We start from the raw sequence: 19,220 nt of genomic DNA, 5'->3' as shown, positions 1-19,220 counted from the left end.
AAATATATTTTTAAAAACGGAATTTTTTTTCGCCAAAAAATACCCAGCAAGATCCGTCAGGTACAAAAGTCAACAGCCTCGGATTCTTTATCGCGCGATAACGAACGATAACGAAATACTCTCCATCTTTTGTCTTCACGACCAAAGACTGCCACCCTCGCGCCACGGTCTCCTTCGTTTTCGGGGCTCTTGGAAACCGTAAGATATTATTGATTTTTATACACATCCCCGTCACACCAGGGACACGTCGACGTGTGCGTACGTGGGTGGATTCGTTTTTCGAGCGTGTGCACGCGCGTACGTCTGTGTGTTTACGTAGAGAGAAGCAGGGGGCCTGGGCTGTGTGTCATTTACTCATCGGTCGGTCGTCGCTCGGTGCGAAAAGGACGACCGAGTCCTTCCGCCTTCCCTTTTCAAACCGACCCGACCGGCCATCAAGCGAAAGGAAAACTTCTCTTATATGGCGCAAGCGCCTTCGTGTCCCATCGACTTGTGTGTTCCTTCTGATTGAAAACCGTCGTACCCGCTTTTCCTTTCGTTCTCCCTTCCGTTCGATAGCGCTCTGCCGTCGAAACGGAAAATAATGTCTGGCGTTATTTGTCGTTGATTGTAGATGATAAAATTCTCAGTATGCAGTCGTTGAAATTATATTCTTCTGTTCTTTTTTACACAAAATGATTCATAATAAGGCATGACTCATGTGCTATAGAATTATAGGATAAGCATTTAAAATTGGCGACGCTCTTGACTTTGTTATCAGAAATATAATTTATTTTTTCAAGTATCGTATACGTTGAAATTTTTCTTAATGGTATATATGTATATTCTTTAAGTGTTTTAAATGTGTTCCACAACAGTAAAAACTCACTGAGTTATTGCATTACTAAAAATGCTCAACATGACATAAAACCAATAACTGACAAACATGGTGTTATCTTAATTTCCTGTTTCACCCCGTGTAAAATAATCCAGAAAACTTACATTCAACGAATGCTCCTTTTTTTCCATTGTTTAGTGAAACTTCCATTTTCAAATGAGCAAAGAAATGAAATGAGAAAACGAACCCCGAGGGAGGCACGCGTCTATAATTTGTCAAATTTAACTTGTTTGAGATATCATTTGTCACCAGTGGTAAAAAGGCACCCCAGGAGCAACACCCTTAAAAAACAAAACCGACGAGTTGGCGGCAGTCTAACAGCCGCCCATCAAACTCTGGATCGGGTAATTCGATATCTTAAAACGAGCGTTCGAAGCCGGTGTAATTCCGGTGAGTTCGAATTTCGATGCTTCGATAGAGACACGAGAGAGCAATCTCTCTGTATTTATTGGCATCGACGCGAACACCGTTGTTAACGTAAAATACATTCTTCCCCATTTGCCGTAGCGCAATAATTGCTAAAATTAAAAACATAAAAATTGTGCGGATCGATCGAAAGTATATAGCGTGTAATTGCAAGGAGGGCGTAAAAAAAAAGAAAGGCAACAAAAATGAAAGAAAGAGAAAAATAATTTTTTATTTATCTATATATATAATATAAATTTCTTTCGATCACACGTATATAAATAATTAAATAATTGCAGGAACTCAGGCGTGTACGTAAAAAAATATAAAATAACAAAAATAATGTGTCTCTCGTCGTTTCACGCAGTCTTACATAAAAAAAAAATATATGCGATTGGTCTAACGACAAAATCGATTGCGCTGGTAATCGAAATACGTCGCTTTGATTACATCGTGTGACTAGATCAGGTATAGGAATTTGTAAATCGCTTCCAAAATGACTAGACATGCTAATTAATTCCCCTAATTTCACGAAATATACACTCTATACCGTATGCACTTGTCGAATGCGGTACTTTCCGTACGCTCCCGTTGTTATTATACACGGATTACACGGTGTACACATAGGTATACGTAATTCACGTTCGCATCGTTCACATATGAAATGCACTTAGCTTACGACCTTCTTAATATAATTAATAATATATATATCAATGAACAATATATATATAATATATACTTTGCATATTTTTGTTTGGTTTATGGGTAAATTTTGATTTTGCGCTCAATTACGTTACGAAGGCAATGCTGATTTTGGGCATGCGAGCCGTTGAGATTCTCTCGGAACTTCGTTATAATCTCTTCTTGCTCCGCGGCTTCGACATACGTCGACATTCGTGATTAACTGATTACAATTAGCGATCGTCTGTAACTCCGCCAAATTATATATAAATATACTGTAGGTAGAAAACAAAATATTTAATTGGACACCAATATCGATGCAAATGATGCTATTTTTCACTTTCCCGTAACAAAGAATAATAGTTTTGAATAAATCTTTGGTGCTCGATAAAGAGGGAGAAGGGGCAGACACATTTTCATTCGAGAGAATTTAATGGCGCGTGGTAATTTTTTTTTAAATTAAAAATATCAAATTTATTGTAAACAGTATTGATGAAAGTATAATATTTGTCTAATAATCGTCATCGTCGCCGTAGATTGCTTTGACATTCAATAATATCTCGATCTGTTATAAATATCTTTTCTCATATTTTTCATCTGGTAACCGTTGTGCCTCTTGCACCGAAACACCAAAGAATTTAATTCGTATACGATCGCTTGCTGTTATCCGGAAATTGTTGCAGCGACGAGCGCGAAAAAACCACGGCTTCCCCGACGTCGCCCGGATTTTTGTCATCCACCCCTCGGCGCGCGTGCCCTCTTCTCTCCTCGCGATAATAATTAAATCGACATCCCCGGCGCGATGGTAACGCGTCGCGCACGGGCCATTAAGTGCACAATACGCGTATCTGCATGGGACACAATTAAGAGCGGGGTCGAGGTAGAGCCGTTTTGCATGGACGTGCGCGTTTCGCGTGTCACCGCGCGCGTCGCGCACGTGGGGCAGGAAAAATAGGCGAAGTCGAGGGTAAAGCGGGAGTAGGGGGGATGGGATACCGTGTCCCCCTCCCCCTCTTTCCATCCCGGGTAGTTTCGTTCTCGAACTTTTTCGGAAAAATCCCCGCCAAGGTCGCGACCTCCTTCCTCCTCTCTCTGACCTTCTCGCCAGAGGGGGAGGCCAGATGGTGGAGGCCCGTTTGTCCGGGCCCATCTCGCCGGCACGACAATGCCAGCTAAAAATTCGTTTTTCCCCATCGAAAATCGCTCCTTCTCCCTCTGTCCAGCGACCGTTTCCATTTCTTCCTTTTCCATCTTTCTTTTTCTCTCTCTCTCTCTCATTTCTACTCCCTCGATGGATCTGCGTAATGGCCGATCTCTCCTCTCTCCTCCCCTAAGTCATATTAATGCACGCGTGCGCGCATACTAATTCAGATGAATTTTCGGCAACGGCCGGCATCGGTGTGTGCCATGCCCCGTTAAATGACGCGGTTCTCGAATTTCAGCTGCGCGAGCGCGCGGGGAAAAACTTTTATGGCCCCTGAGACAAAAACCATGGCTCGTGCCATGGAAATTGTCCCGGAATAAATCATTGCCGTATCTGACATCCGTCCGGCGAATTCGCATTACCGGAACGCGACGGGCACCGAATGTTGCATTTCACCGGGAACCGATATATGTCTAGCCGATCGCGTTATTTATCGTCTCTAGCGCGTCACTCTCGACAGCACTTTTATGGAGCGTAATTTATTTTCTCGCCATATTGCTCTTTAAACTAAATTTTGAAAATTTCGGCACGCAATTGCAAATTATCACGATTATTTATTGATTAAACTTAAATTAAAGCTTCGTATCTGTACAATTTTTAAAAACATCTAAATACAGTTGTTTTCGAAGATATATGTAAATTAATCTAAACCTGAGCTTGTTCACAAGCTTTGTCCTTTCCATCATTACGTTTTGCTCTATGATATTAATGTTATTTTTGTTTTAAGAGATTTTTTAATTATCTAATTAGAAGATAAAATCTGCTAAAATTTTTAAAATAATTTTTTGGTGAAATAATATTTGCACTCCAAATATTGCTCGGTAAGTAAAGAGAGTATGATTGCGCTGAATAAGCAGAGTTATTATTTTACGATAGAGCAAGGGCGACGTCGTGTAGGCGGAAATGCATCGTGCATGTTTGTTCATCGTGGAGGGATAGGCACACCGGTGTGCTGCGAGAAAACGTGTTTGGGAAGCTAGGCAGGTCAGAACGGCTGCACGCCCAGCAATCGAGAACGTGGTCATTGCGGGCAACAGCTGCCCTTTCGAGCATTTCAATTGTATTCGAGCGCTGACGAAGAAATCGCCGAAACTTTTTCGCGACACCAACCTAATGAGGATCTTTACGGATTTTCCACACACACGATCGCAGAAACAATAATAGTCTCTACGTGAACATTTGAATATTCCAATCGTTTCTATTCTCTTCGGCTATTTTTAGAAACAGACGATAATCTAAAATCGTTTTTGCGGAAATCATTAAAATGTATATTGCGCGTCATAAACCGCTTGTATTCCTAATGGATTTCGAGATAAGTATTTATGGGACATTTCCGTGAAACAATTCCGCAGTTATCCGCAACTTATTTTCAAGGAAAAGTCTCGCAATCGCGTTGTTACGAGGGGAGGAGATCGGTTACGACACGATCGAGAGAGAGAAAGAGAGAGAGAGAGAGAGAGAGAGAGTACACCTGACAGAAACCACATTTATTATAATCGTAACAGATTGGCCCGTCACATTCGGATATATCTTATCGAGACCTGCGTGACAACGAGGAAGTTGGCGGGTAACGCGGTTTCTCAAGCTGCAAAGGCACGAGGTTCGAAACAGCTTTCAAGGAGGAACTTTTAATCTCGGACTCGACCGTCCGTGGCGTTTACCGACTAGACTAGGCAACTTTTAGTTAAAATAATCCGAGTGCGCTACATAGCTCTCGTATGTAGCTCATACATATATAAATCGGGGGCCGTTCGTCGAATATTCGAGTGGATCGAGCTTGGTCGTTTCACGACCCCCTCGCCCAAGGCGGGGTCGGACGGGGGGCCGATCGTTATATTGATATATTCCGCGGAACATTTACGAGAGACGCGCGCTACATCTCGTCATTATAAGTTAAAAGTTATTTAAAGTCTATGTAATGCGTTGGCTGTGTATACGATTGTACTCTTTGTTGCGGGTTATACTGTGTCCACCCCTGAGTTGGTTGGCGATTCTCTCTGCACATTTGATACCCCAATACCTCCGTTACCATTGTATCGCGCTCTCGCCCACGCGGCTGTACGCGTCGCGACCCGTAATTAGCGGTCGCGCCTAATTAGCGCCGTCCGATGCTTTCTCGGAGTCTAGCGTATTCTACGTGTGTATGATAAATACCTCTCTAAATCTTCCCTATCTCTGAGAAAACTCTCTTCTTACTCACGTAATTAAATATATATATTTATATATAAAATATTGACTAGAACAGTCGCGAAAAGGAAAGTTGATAAAAGACGATGAATGGTTTTAATGCCAATCGATCGATCGCGCTCGATCTTCCGCGCGAATTTCTTTTTTCTTTTTTTAGTTCACTTGAGCAGAAGCAAAACCGATATGCTAAAGCAAGAGAAAACGGACGAAATGAAATGCGGAGCGAAGAGAATGTAGGCCTCCCGATGTCGAGGAGCCTGTCGCGTTTAAAATAGGAACTTTGTCAATCACCCGTTCGTGTTTTAATTAGTTACACTTAAATATTTACAAGAATTATATAACGAGTATGTTCCCTATACTTAGAACAATAATAACAATCTCGTCTCGTTATTTTTCTGGAAGGTTTTTCCTTTCCGAAAAGAGATCGTTTCGGTCTGCTAAATTCGTCGCCCTCGAGAACCATTTCGAAATAAAATACGTGTAAATGTGTCCTACTCCTTGTTGCTTCAGGACGATCTCCCTGTATTTCGAGTTGACGTGTTGCGAAAAAAAAAAACGAGCAATCTCGCGTCGCAACGGCGCGTTTTGGAACGAAATACCGTCAGACGGGATTATCTTCTTACAAAGATAACATTGCACAGTGAAAGATGGATTTTGAACTGATTAATGTCTAAGAAGATAATTCAAAAACTTTTTCCTATTTATAGTGACCATCTTCTCAGACGTTGAATGGCTTCAGAATTATTTTTTGCACGATGCAAAATTAGCTTCGAAGGAGAAGAATAATCTCGTCTGGGTATCGTCTATTTTTAGGTTCGTTCTCCATAAATTCGCAGCATGGAATCAGAGGGATTCACTAATCGGATAATATAGGAAAGCCTGCAATAGTCGCTAAAGATATGTAAAAATTAATGGAACGTCAAAGTTATTATAGTGTAAAATAAAACTTGCCGTCTTACACGATAAATAGGAACCGATACCACGTGCTCAGGTCGCAGATGCAGATGCTGCCGCCCGTACTCTTTTAAGACGTGCGATGTAAGGCGATCGCGATCTAAATTCAGGCGGGGGTGAGAGTGAAGGAGGCGGTCAGAGCGTTGCCGATTCTGGACTTGACCGGCAAGTAGACTAGAGCCGGCGCGAATCTCTTCGCCGAGCTCGACTCGGCGCCCACCTGCATCAGATCCTGCTCCTCGATCAGGAACGGCTGCATGATGGTCTTGTCGGGGTTCGTGTCCTGCGGCATCGCGTAACAGGCCGGCATCTTCTGCTTGTTCGCCACGTCCTTCAGGGTCTTGCTGAGCTCGGCGATCACGCTCTCCGTCGGATCGCCTATCGCCTTGTGATCCTTCCGCACGTGTTTCTTAATGCGATTCAGATTCGTCGTCGCGTAGCCGCACTGGGCGCACTTGTACACACCCTGAGGCGTCACCTGCACCGCGGTTTCGTCCTGCCGCGGGCAAGACGCATTTCTCGCGGGCTCGGACACGCTCCGATCGGTTTGCGGACTGCATCCCACGCGGTCGTTTTTCGAATCCTGATCAGCTCTGTCCTTGACGTCGCTTGTTTTGACGTCGATGTCCGATCTGAAATTATTCACTAGAGGATGCTGGAATTGCGACAACAGAGAGGGGAACTGATGCTTGGCGAGCAGATGCTGATGAAGCAGCTCCGGCTGATGGAAGTCGTGCGAGCAGATCGGGCATTGCAGCGCACGATCCCCCTCGAGATTTTCCTGAGAGCTCACGTGGGACCGCTCGTGAAGAAAGAGAAAGGGTAGCACGGGGGTCGTAAAGTTACAGTAGCCGCAGCGATAGTTCTTCAGTTGAGGTTCCTCGGACGAGGAGCCGAGGAGATTCGACAGCATCTGATTTCCCAGACTCGTGTAATCGACAGGCTTGGCCTGTTGGGCGACCTCGAAACCATTGGGAATCTTCAGATTCGACGTTGGCTGCGTGTTCTTCGCTGAAGCGACGCTTCTACCGCTGGTTCTGGACGTCGCTTGATACTGCTGCTCCAATTCGTGCCATTTGTCGACCCCTGCTTTTCCGTGGTCGCTCATCAAGTGAGCCTTCAGCCACTTGATGCTGCGGAACCTTCGACTGCAGATCGGACATACCTCGGTGAAGTGGGTGAAGTATCTGTGACTGAGATCGCTCAGTTGCTCCGGTTTCAGTGTCGGATCTTCGGCGCTGGGAGCGTCAAAGGTCTCCTGCTTGTTCGACGTCGATCCCGACGACGTGTTCTCGTCGACGATCCCGTGAGTATTGTGCTTGTGAACCCGCAGGAAGTACTTGCTGCACAGCTCCTTGTTGCAGATGTTGCAGATGACGCCGCCGATCTGCGCGCCATTCTCGATCTCGATGCCGTGCATCCGTTGCATGTGCGTCTTCATGAAATATTTGTTACACAGCTCCTTGTTGCAGATCTCACAGTAACTCGACGTGGGGGTGAGCGACGTCACCTTCCTCTCCGTCGTCGTCATCGTCGTCGTCGTCGTCGTCGTCGTCGTCGTCATTATCGTCGTTTGGCCGCTCGGAGTCTGACTGGTCGGCGTCGAACTGGCGGAAGAGGCGATTACCGTTGGCGGCAGTGTCGGCAGAGTGATAGCGCTGGACACAATAGGTTGATGTTCCTCGCTAATGTGTCTCCTCAGTGCGTCTTGGCTAGGATAATCCTTCTCGCAGAGAGTGCAGAAAATAGTTGAAATTACCGTGGGCGACTTCTGCGGCGGCGACGAGGCTTCGTCACCGGTGACACCGTGTTCGGTCGCCATGTGAACGCGCAGAGCCGACCTCGAGTCACATTCCCTGCCGCACACGGCGCAGGATAATCCCTTACCGGAATCCAGACCGTTCAGCTGCATGATCATAGTCTGCAGCTTCTGAAGATCCTCCGAGATCGATTCGGTACGCTGATCGGAGCCGTCCAGATCGTATTCCTGCTTCGGCGAACCGCGTTCCTCGGTCTCGTGCATCTTCCTGCAGTGCGCCTGATACAGACCGATCGTCTGGAAACGAATGTCGCAAGGTTTGCACTCGTGCTCCTCGACGCTGCGGTCGTTGGACTCCGCACCCGTCGCGGCAGCTTCCGACACGATCAAGTTCAGCGGACTGGTCTGCACCTGGTGCCAAGTGGCGACGGCCGTGCCGGGATTGCCGGGCGATTTCTCGTTGTCCTGCACGACGATGCCGTGCCGTTTCATTTTATGCGTGCGCAGAAAATACTTGTTGCAGTACTCCTTGCAGCAGATCTCGCAGAACGCTTCCGGATTTATGACGCCCAGATGACGCAGAAGATCGACGCTGAAACCGGAATCGCGTGCTTGCTGGATGGACTGGGGCGAGAGGTGTCTCGGGGCCGGCATGAAGGTCGCATCTTCCTGTTCAACGCCATATTCCTGCTTCATAAGCGCTTCCATGCCGCCGGGACTGTCGCGCGGCGTCACTTGGTCCTCCTCGTTCTGCGACACAGAGATCTGCTGGTTGTCCGTCTGCTGATCTGTCGGCGACTCATTGTGCGTTTTCAGCTTGTGCTTTCTCGCGGGATCCTCGTTGCGGAAACGCTTCTGCGGCGGAGTCGCCGGCGGCTCCAGTTTCACACTCGCATTACCCGCGGGGAAGTTCGCGGCGCCGAACACGCCGCTGGCAACGACGACATTGGCGGAATCTAGAGCCACGGTTGGCGTCGGCGAGTCGACGTAGATCCCATGCTTGTTGGCCTTGTGCGTCTTCAGGAAGTACTTGTTGCAAAACTCCTTGTTGCACATGTCGCAATACGCGTCCGGATTGAAAATCTTGACCGGCACAGGACCGAGGGAGGATCTGGGGAGCTGAGGATCGGTCAAGGGAAAACTTGGCAGGGGTAGATACTGCGCGAGGGCACCCGGGAAACTCGAGAGCGCCTGTAAGTGATTGGTCATCGTGACGATCTGATTTACCGGGCCGCCCGACCACGATTCGTCGCTCTGCGACTGCATCTGCGTCTGCGACTGCACGTGCTGCTGGCTGCCGGGCGCCAGCCACGTGGTCGCGAAGTTCTTAACGCTTAAGAGACTAACGGGACCCTCGTTAGTCGGGTCCAGCTGCTGCGCCGGCTCTACCTTGATGGCGACAGCCGGCGTCACCTGACTCGCGCCGCCACCGTGCTCGCCGTCCACGTGGACATTGAGCGTCTCGTCGCTGTCGAAGAGCCGGCCGCAGTGCTGGCAGCGAAACTCGTTGTTCAGATTCTCGTCTTTCGACGACGGCGAGTGGTGATGGTGGTGGTGGTGGTGATGGTGGTGGTGGTGTTGTTGGTGGTGGTGATCGTTGCTCAGCAACGGCGATCGCGACGACGGCTTACCTTCGACGTCCTCGTCCCTGCGTTCGTCCTCGCGCGCATCCTCGTGCACGCCCGCGAGGCCGGACGAGACTCTTACCGGCGTGGTCTGCTTCCGACGCTTCTTGGGCCCGGCGTCGGCGGGATCGCCGCGAACGCGCTTCCAGACGTCGCGTTCGCCGCAGCTCGAACCGTCGCTGTCCAGCTCCGTTGCCTCCGCCGTCGCCGCCGTGGCCTCGTGCAACGATGTCACGCTCGACGACATCTTGATGGATCTCACGCACCCCGCTGCTCTTCCTCAGATGTTGCCCGTCTAGCAAGGAACAGACAAATGTCTCGCGTTTAAAAAATTACAAAAAAAAAGAAACGATCTGCCATTTGATAATGTTTTCGTGAAAAAAAAGTCATAATACAGTTCTCCATGTAATTTAATTTTGCACTTTCCTCAACAATTGGATTGATAAATTCGCATTTAGATATGCATAATTATATAGCAGGAATAGACAAACTGTAACTCGCATAATTGTTATTATATTCTAAAGTTTGTTAATAAAAAATTTGTCGAAAATTTTATTATATTTTTATAATATCCCCTTGAACTTTGTAAAGCCCAAAATGCTTTTGTAAAAAAAGTTTGCTATTATAGCCCTTGATTTAGATATCTATCTATTTAGATGTCTATCATTACCTCTTTTAATAGAATAGCTAGTGTCCAATTTCAAGAATGTCATACAAGAACATCGTGGCACGATATAATATAAATTCCAAATATGTTGTCTCGCGAGCGCGGAAAATCGCGAATGCTCGTCGAAGGCGACATTAATTCGAGGCAGATCATAATGATTTCGCTCGACCGATCTGAGGGGCAGGGAAAAGGGAAAGTTGGGGTCGGCTAACGAGCACTTCGTGCTGCAGGAAGACGCACGCGAAACTTGACGAACGAGACACGGTGAACGAGACACCCTCGCTCGCGCGCGACGGACATGCGGTCTCGAAAAAGGGAGACGCGGGATATCGGACAGGCGAGGCGGGGGGAGGGAGAGCAGGGTGGACACCCTCCCATGACTCATATTATACGTCCACCCTACGTATTCAGGGAATTCGGAAGATAGTACGAATATGCATTTCAGAAAGCGCGGCGTAATTACTAATTCAGGATGACAGCCTTGTATCGCGAATGTAATGTAAGTGGACGATATACACGGTCAGTGAACCCTGAACGATATTCTGCCATTGTGTGTCCGGCCGTGCGTGATACACGCGTGAGAAAGATCGCGTGAGCTGTGCGTGCACAAGTTCGAAAACATTTCAACACAATGATTTTTATACTTAGGTTCCCTGTTATCCAGTGTCGCGAAGGGAAAGAAAATTGTGGGAAAAGTTTGTCGACTATATTTCTTGCGATCTAACGCTTCGCATTTTACTCGCTCGTTGTAAGGATGATTTAATTTTATTTAGTTAACTATTACAGTCTGGAAGTGATAAGATTTGGACTAATTAATATTACGTATTAAGAAATTTAATACTTATAATAAATATTAAAAATAGAAATTAATATGTATTAGAATAATTATATTAATTAAAACTCATTGATGAAATGTTCTTAAATATCTGTGAATGTTCGCGCGAGAATTGCTCGCATAATCTTCGTTTTTAACACCCGAAGCTGCGTGGAATGTTAACCCGTCTATATACGTTTATTTTTCACCCTCGGAGCGTATACGTGAGTCTGTCACATTTGACGCTATTTTTCTCTACCTTAAAGTACTTTAAAAAATTTGAAAAAATTTATGAAACATTTGGTTTGTTGTAGTTGACGATTTTATAATCATTTTGATAAACATTGTTTAACATTTTCTGACAGGCTTGCAAGTTTTACAGTTACAAGCCGATATCATTTTGGCTCGGACGCCGTAGACCCACGTATACAGACGGAGGTTGAAGATTAGTGCAATCAACACTTTGTAAAATCCTCACCCGCGGGATACACAGGTCCTCGTGCTTCAAACGTCTTCGTTTCATGACCGATAAACCGTGGAGATCGCGTCCGCATCGAAACGTGACACCACGAGAACCGCACGTCGTCGTCGTCGTGAGTCACGCGCAGCCTCGTCACGCATCTCTCGCGATTACGAAAACTTCGCGACACTTTGCAAAACTCGAAACAGAGCACAGTCCGCGACAGAGCAATCGCCTCGTCTTTTGGCTGAGATCGCCGCGTTATTGGCACGTGGCGTTACCGAGGGTGAGTGAACTGCGTGGACCTTGAACGTCGTTGGTCAGCCTCACCCTCTCCGGCGGGGATATTTCCATTTTCGCGTCGTCGCCGTGCCCTCCCTTTCGCGAGAACGAGAAAATCGAGGTCGTCGCTCGAAACTTCCTCATTCGATATCGATCTTTGTCGGATCGAAGAAATCCGCGGAGAGATGCGAAGTCCGTGGTGGCGGAACTGACGGCAAGATAACGTTAAGACGCGATTGCACGAGAGGGAATCGGAGGGAAATGCAAATGACAGTGTTGAAACGTTTTAATCGAGAGCTAAGGTATTCGCGTGCCTTGATCTCCGCGGCCCTCGGCAGCTTTGGATTCTGCCACGTTACTGTTATAGGTATAGGCACGGTGTCCTACGAAGGGTCTGTCACGCCGTTTCCACGTCCCTACCACCTTCGGAGACCGCGATACAAATCTCCCCACCCCGCTCCGTCATCCCCGCATTCTGCTGCATTCTGCGGGTTGATGATTTCCGGATTTATCTGAGCGCGGCAACAATAACATGTTCGTGTAGAAATAATATTTTAAGGAAAATTCAACATTGCACCGTCTTCATTTTGTGTGCGACATTGATGAATATTAAACAAGATTTATATCGTGATATGTATGCAACAAAATAAGTAAATATTAATATTTTCGAGCGGAATCTTATGCTTAATAATAATGTTTACGAATTTTATACGTGCCACCTTTATGTTTTTGAACCACGCGTTGATTGTTATTGTGTCTTAAAACGTAGTTTTATGACAAAATTGGAAAATGTAATATAATTACATTTATTAAATTGAATATTAAATTCCAATTAAATTGATCAATTAGTATTAGTACTGGTTATAAAGTTATTAAAATATATAGGGTATCTATTATTATACGAGGGTTTTATATACTGTACATTTTTTTATAGAAAATTGAAATTTATTTTTCTGAGAATTTAGCTACGCGCAATTTTTCTCGCGACACTTTATAATATCTAACATTTAATTGAATAACACTTCGTGTCTAGACGTCATAAAATAGATGAGTTATCTTTTATCAGAAGATATTAAACTTTGCTAAATTAAACGAGTAAAGATTACGAAGTTTGTGAAGACGTTTTGTAATAAAAGATTTATCGGTGAAAAATTTCAATACTGTTCGGTATATCAGATAAATACAAAGTTTTTTATGTTTTGATAAAGATTTGTGCTAATAATATAGTACCATGGTACTATATATAACATGCGTTTTATCACATCTTAGTATTATTAAAAATCTGTAGAAAAAGTTTATCGTGATAATAGATGAAGAGAGATAAAGCTGATCGCATTCTTTCGATTTTTTTAAATCGTTTATTGAAACAGAAATGTTTTTTCGATGACACACAAAGATATGAAAGCAAAAGCGTATTCTTTTCAGTTCTATTTTTATCGGTGTATCATCTTACAATTTGTATGTAAGAGAAATTGCTTATTGATGCCGGATGAGAGACGTGTTATAAACCGACGATACATTCTTAGCTGTTTTGACAGGTTGTTCGAGAACGATTTTAATAATAACTTGAGCAATTGTTAGGCCTATTAACAACCGAAGCTAGCATAGGTAAAATGTTTGTGAAAAATTAAAATTATATAATTATATTTCTTATCTCATATATATATAATTCTAATAAAAATTTTTGAAATAACATCATTTACTGCCTAAACTTGTAATTTTATATACAGTTAAAATCTGTTTTTGTATTTTTAATATCAGTATAAATTACTTTCACACAAATCTTCTAGTTCACTGTGTTCCAAAAATATATTAAGCATTCTATTATAATCAACAAATGAATATTGGACTCTCGAAATTAAATAAACTGATAAAGGATGGCTATGAGAGTCAGACGCAGTTATCGGTGCGTAAAAGATCTAATTCACTGATTTATTGTATTGATGTATTGTATCTTTTCGGATGACAACTCTTTATGACTTTGTAATGGTTTCGTTCTCCTGGCTATCGGGTGAGTTGTACAATATCATTTAAAACGACTTGAATTACAGTTAACAATTTTACAGACATCAATTCGATAGTCAATGTCGTTTTTGGATCTTCCAATTTTAAAACTCACTGAGTAAGAATGGAGAAGGGGAGCAATCACTAATTAATTTTTGTATATTTCGCTGAAGATGGCTCAATCCCGAGCCGAAACGTTCGATTATATAGGGTAGACCGGGGCACGTTGTCACGTGGGGCACGTTGTCACTTTGGCTTTATTTAAAAAACTAATAACCGAAGGGCAGCACCCGTCATTCCCAAAACGTGTTAGTGTATGCTCATCTTTGGTGTGTTTACAGTCTTGAGATTGCGCCAGCCGTGTTGACGTAAAATCAACTTGAAAGTTTTTTGCGACCGTAAGTAAAATTTTATTGTCTAATATTCAACGTACTGGACATGAAGCTTATGTTTTTTCAGAATAGACCTTTATTTTATCTTAAAGTATGTACTTTTACCTACCGCGTGCAGTACCTAACCTTACGAATATCTCAAACGTGTCGGACATGAGGCTGTTTGAAGTAAAAAAATGCCCTCGGGGCACGTTGTCACAAATTTGATGGGAATCTATTCCGAATCTTCGGATGACGATAACGAATAAAAATATTTTATGTTTAATCACCGACATGATTATAAAAGAAAAAATGTTTATCAATAAGTTGCGCATTCGAGTGGAATTCTTGCCTATTTAGATTAAGACGAAAACTTCGTGCTTTTTGTACTTTTTTGAAATAAAATAAATGTTTCTGTGAAGGATTTTACTTTTTTACATTGCAGCGCACTATAATATATTGATATTTACGTTGTATACAGTTTGGATTACATTTTGCATGCAATTACATTTGATGTGACAACGTGCCCCGGTCACGGTGCACGTTGTCACAAGCGACTTGTCGTTATTTATTGTTATGTAACAACTGTAGAGTAACAATCACACAAAATTCGATACTGTCCAATTGAAGCTGAGGGTTCACTCGAAATTTTGGCATATCAAAGTACTCTTAAATATTGAATGTAAAAAATACAAAAAATATTTAAAAAAATGTGTGACAACGTGCCCCGGTCTACCCTACACTGTGAATAAATCAGTGAATTGGATCTTTTACACACCGATAACTGCGTCTAACTCTCATAGCCATCCTTTATCAGTTCATTCTATTATATGTTCTCTCTCTTTTAATATAATTTTATTATATATAAATGTACTTATTTATACATATATATATTGATATATAAAACTAACTATTTATTAGTTCTGGCAATTATACTATAAAATTCATCTCCTTTAGGAGATACACTCTCAAGTATTTAAAATGTAACGGCAACGATCTACACAACAATCGCCCCGCGGAGTTGTTTTTACTTTCGGTTTGTCTGAAAAGAACAGCGGCTATTATTCGCAGTTGGTGCATGTGCGCGTGTGTGACGGAAATTGGATTATGTGAGGGTTGTAAAGCAATCGCTGACGCACGTCAGAGTGAGAGATAGGTAGAGGTAGTGAACGGGGCAGACAGCGAGGGTTCCGCGGAACCCGCGTATTTCTCTACGCAACCTTTGACAGATTTTCTAAAAATACGCGTAAATACGCCCGTATGTTCGCGCGAGGGCAGAAAGCTCCGACATTGTGAAAACTCACCGCCGAAATTGGATGAATGATAGAGAGGGGCGGTGATCCGACTCGATGGGGTAGTTCGCCGTTCGCGAAAGGATGTCGGCGAAAAACACGTCGTCAGAGGCGCAAAAAGAGAGAGTGAGAGAGAGCGCACTGACAATGAGATAGAACAAGACTTACTGTATTATTATTACGCGTACACCGCGTTCGCCAGATTTTCTTTGACTTGTGTGGGTGGCATGCACGAGCGCGTGGGTGCAACGACAAACAACGTTGCACCCCCGCGAAATAATGGATGAACGCACGTCAAGGGTATTTTCGTGCGGAGCTCTCGTTGCAGCCTGACCGATGACGATAAAATTCATCAGCGGTTCAATAATTCTAATAAAGTACGAAATGGCTTGACGCAGTTCGGGCGAGAAACGACACGTCGGCGTCGGTCGCGTTGCTGAGTTGCATTGAAATAAAATGGCTAAAGAATCTTTTAAATCGAGACATGTTACTACAACTGTGTATCAGCCTGGCATTGATCGTTCCATTTTTTAACTACGTATAAAATTTAACGACTATAAACTTATATATTGATAGACACATTTCTTTTACGGTATTCGCTGCTGATTGAATTGCGAGAATCAAATGTCAGCAGTCACTTTCTGACTCACGACATTATTAAATAGAATTCTAATTAAATAATTCTAAAAATAATAATCTATTTTATCTTCCAAATCAATATATCTTCCAGAATTTGATTTGTACCATTTCTAAAGAAAATAATTGGCTCGCACAATTCATCAAATAATTGTCCGATGACACTTGTATAATATAGAGTCTGATTAAAACAAGCGCAAAAGCAGGTCGGCGAAAGTAAGCGAGAGACGGGAAATCAATCGAACCTAAGGTGAAGCAATAAAAGCCCAGGGACATCAAACGGATCCAGATAGAGAGCAAGAAAAAGAAAGCAAGAGAGACAGAGAGAAAAAGAACAGAATCAATAGTGGGTATGGACAGTGAATTATGAAAGCCTTGTGGCTCCTTTCGCAAAAAGTCGAAAGAAAAGCTCGCGCGAACTTTTCGCGTGGATTGGACCGGTGCTCGAGCAAGCACGCGTGTCCGTGTACGCGGTGGGTGTACGTGCGTACCGCGTGGGCGTGTGCGGGATACACGCGGGTCCCGTTTACGTGTGATTTCAGTAGAGGCCTATTGATCGAGCGGCGAACTTCGGCGGTCCGCACACGCGCATAAGTCTTCCCGTAAACAAGACAAATATCATCGCCAGTCCCTGAAAATCTACCCGCGCAACCTCCCCTCGACGTCCTGAAACGTCCATCCGATTCGTCGCCGGTCTCTTTCTCGAGTCTCAAGCGGATCGACTTTGCCGTGGCTGCCGCTGAAATGTCAATGTTAACCATTACGGAGGAGAGAGAGAGAGAGAGAGAGAGAGAGAGTCTTAATACTGTTAAATAGAATACATAGCCCTTTTTTTTTAAATAAGTTTTCTAATTTTGTGATTTTTGTACGAATGAATAAATAATATCTCTCATATTGGATTAACAAATTTAGTATTTTAAGAGAGTACACACACACATACATTGTTTTTGTTATTTTTTAAATATATTGTATTTACATCTTTGTCTTCTTTTTGTAAAAAATTATGTATAATATATAAACTATGTATATGTATATTTATTATATGATATAACTTGTACTTAAGCTTAAGTAGCAAAATATAATATTGATGATATTTAAAGGCACGCTATATTAAAATTAATTTTCTGCAAGTTTTAATGATTTTATATCTCACATTCTTTGTCTGAACATTCTTTCATGCATTATTCAAAAGTATGTAGTAGCGTTTGAATTAAGAATAGGATTTTCGTTTTATATTTAGAACATTCAATAAATATGGATGTGAATATAAATTCGCGGTTTTGTAAAACAAATTTCATCGGTTAATATCTTTAGGGTCATACGTGTAAGGTAAAAAAATCACAAAGGTAAGTACGTCGGAACGTCTTAAATCACAAAGTTTGTCGGAAACTTCAAGGTGTTAAGTATAGCAGTCAACGCACTCGGCGGGAGCTCGCACGCGAATCTGTTACGGTATGGTAAAAGGTGTGATTCGCATAAAGGTGGGGATCGCGGGAGGTCGGATCTGCGCAATGCGTGTCGCCGGATGAACCACGTGGAGTATTCGCATGCAAAAGACGTCGCGGCGAGAATACTCGGTCGGCCGGTACTCTTAGTTCACCCTGAAAGGGGAGCGGTGTAGTATCGTTTCGCGCATTCTGTAGATTCGGGGGACTTGTTCTGACGAGAGGATCCGGAAGTACGGGGACATTACACGCAGTCCATTTGGATCTCGCGGTCTGTCGGTCGATCCGATCGAGCCGAGTGCAAAGATCGTTCCGACAATCCGGATAAAAAGAGAGTTTATCGTGTCACCTTGCTTTTATCGTATTACACTCTCCGATTATAGTAATTCTACGTGATAAACGACTTAACTTTTTAAATTTCGTAAAGATTACCGCGCACGTGTGATAGAATCTATCGTTTGAGTGTCCGGGGAATGTTTCCGGGGGAAAGACTAGATAAAATCTGCCATCCACAATACGCGACGAGATTTAGATCTTTTAGATTCAGATGTTTTCAAAAGTTCATCGAAACAATCTATCGGAATAATCGTCAGGATAAGGATCGAATAATTTTTGTGACTTTAATGCTTTCGGCAGATATTTATATATTTATATACAATAATTAAAAGCGGCGAAACTATATCCGATATCTCGATTCCTCGATACATACGTGGCATCGTGGAACAGCTGAACCCGATCGCGAATTATAATCCCGATCGGCAGAACGCAGGATTGCACTCACCGTGATCAGCAGCGCGATGCGTGGATGTAAAACCATCCCAGAAAATCGCGGCTCGTCGACGGCCCCTTATTATTATCCATTTGTTAAGCACCGGCGAGGTGGCGGCTGGACGTGCGTGCCGGCGATAACGCGACGATAACACCACTTTGTTCACCGCGCACTGGAAAGCTGTGAGGAGGAGGAGGGTGGAATAATGGCAGATCGCGCGCTGTACCGACGAGGTGGCGAGGTGGCGATAATTAAGGAGCGAAACGGAAAAAAGAAGAAGATAGATATATCATGGTGGCGCGCGACGATATACGGGGTTTAGAAGAGGAATCGCCCGCGGCCTCGGCTACTTACTATTGTTTTGACCATCGTGCCACGATGGCGGCCATACTTGATATGAGAAAGTATCCCCCACATTGTCCGCGACCATCCACTAATTCCCCCATACACCCCCGCGCTGATTCAACCCTCCAGCCCGCCGCGGCCGCCGCGTCCCCGTCCCCGCGCGTTCCACGATTCAACGTCCTTCCCTCACGGAGTTGCCCCTCTCCCTGCCTGCCTGCCCGCCACCCCCACGTCCTTTCAAAGTCAGGGCCGACGCCTTTCTACGAACAGACAGGCTCCCTTCTTTCTCTTATCGACCCCCAAATTTTCCTTTATTTCGCACATATATTCGCTGTCGAACAACATGATCGTTTCTCTTATTTCCCAAAATTATTTTTAGGGAAAAGTCCAAAAAAAAAATGGAAAATTCGCAAATAATCAATGTTTCTTTAGCTGATAAAACA

The 19,220-nt window shown here is 43.9% G+C and overlaps 1 protein-coding gene across 1 annotated transcript; it reads right to left on the bottom strand.

Annotated features, from left to right (window-relative positions):
- Positions 1 to 1,572: 1,572 nt before the first annotated feature.
- Positions 1,573 to 18,726, bottom strand: LOC112465176. The gene is made up of 2 exons (XM_025032605.1): positions 18,445 to 18,726; positions 1,573 to 9,987 (listed from the first exon to the last, which is right to left on the bottom strand). The coding sequence occupies exon 2, from the start codon at positions 9,937 to 9,939 to the stop codon at positions 6,415 to 6,417; it is 3,525 nt and encodes a 1,174-aa protein (XP_024888373.1). The 5' UTR covers positions 9,940 to 9,987; positions 18,445 to 18,726; the 3' UTR covers positions 1,573 to 6,414.
- Between the last annotated feature and the right edge of the window lie 494 nt (positions 18,727 to 19,220).

This window comes from Temnothorax curvispinosus, unplaced genomic scaffold, assembly GCF_003070985.1.
Source record: "Temnothorax curvispinosus isolate PA1 unplaced genomic scaffold, ASM307098v1 QBEX01014974.1, whole genome shotgun sequence".
Classification (NCBI taxonomy): domain Eukaryota; kingdom Metazoa; phylum Arthropoda; class Insecta; order Hymenoptera; family Formicidae; genus Temnothorax; species Temnothorax curvispinosus.
The sequence above is the reverse complement of the archived record's forward strand: the minus strand, read 5'-3'. Positions and strand labels throughout refer to the sequence as shown.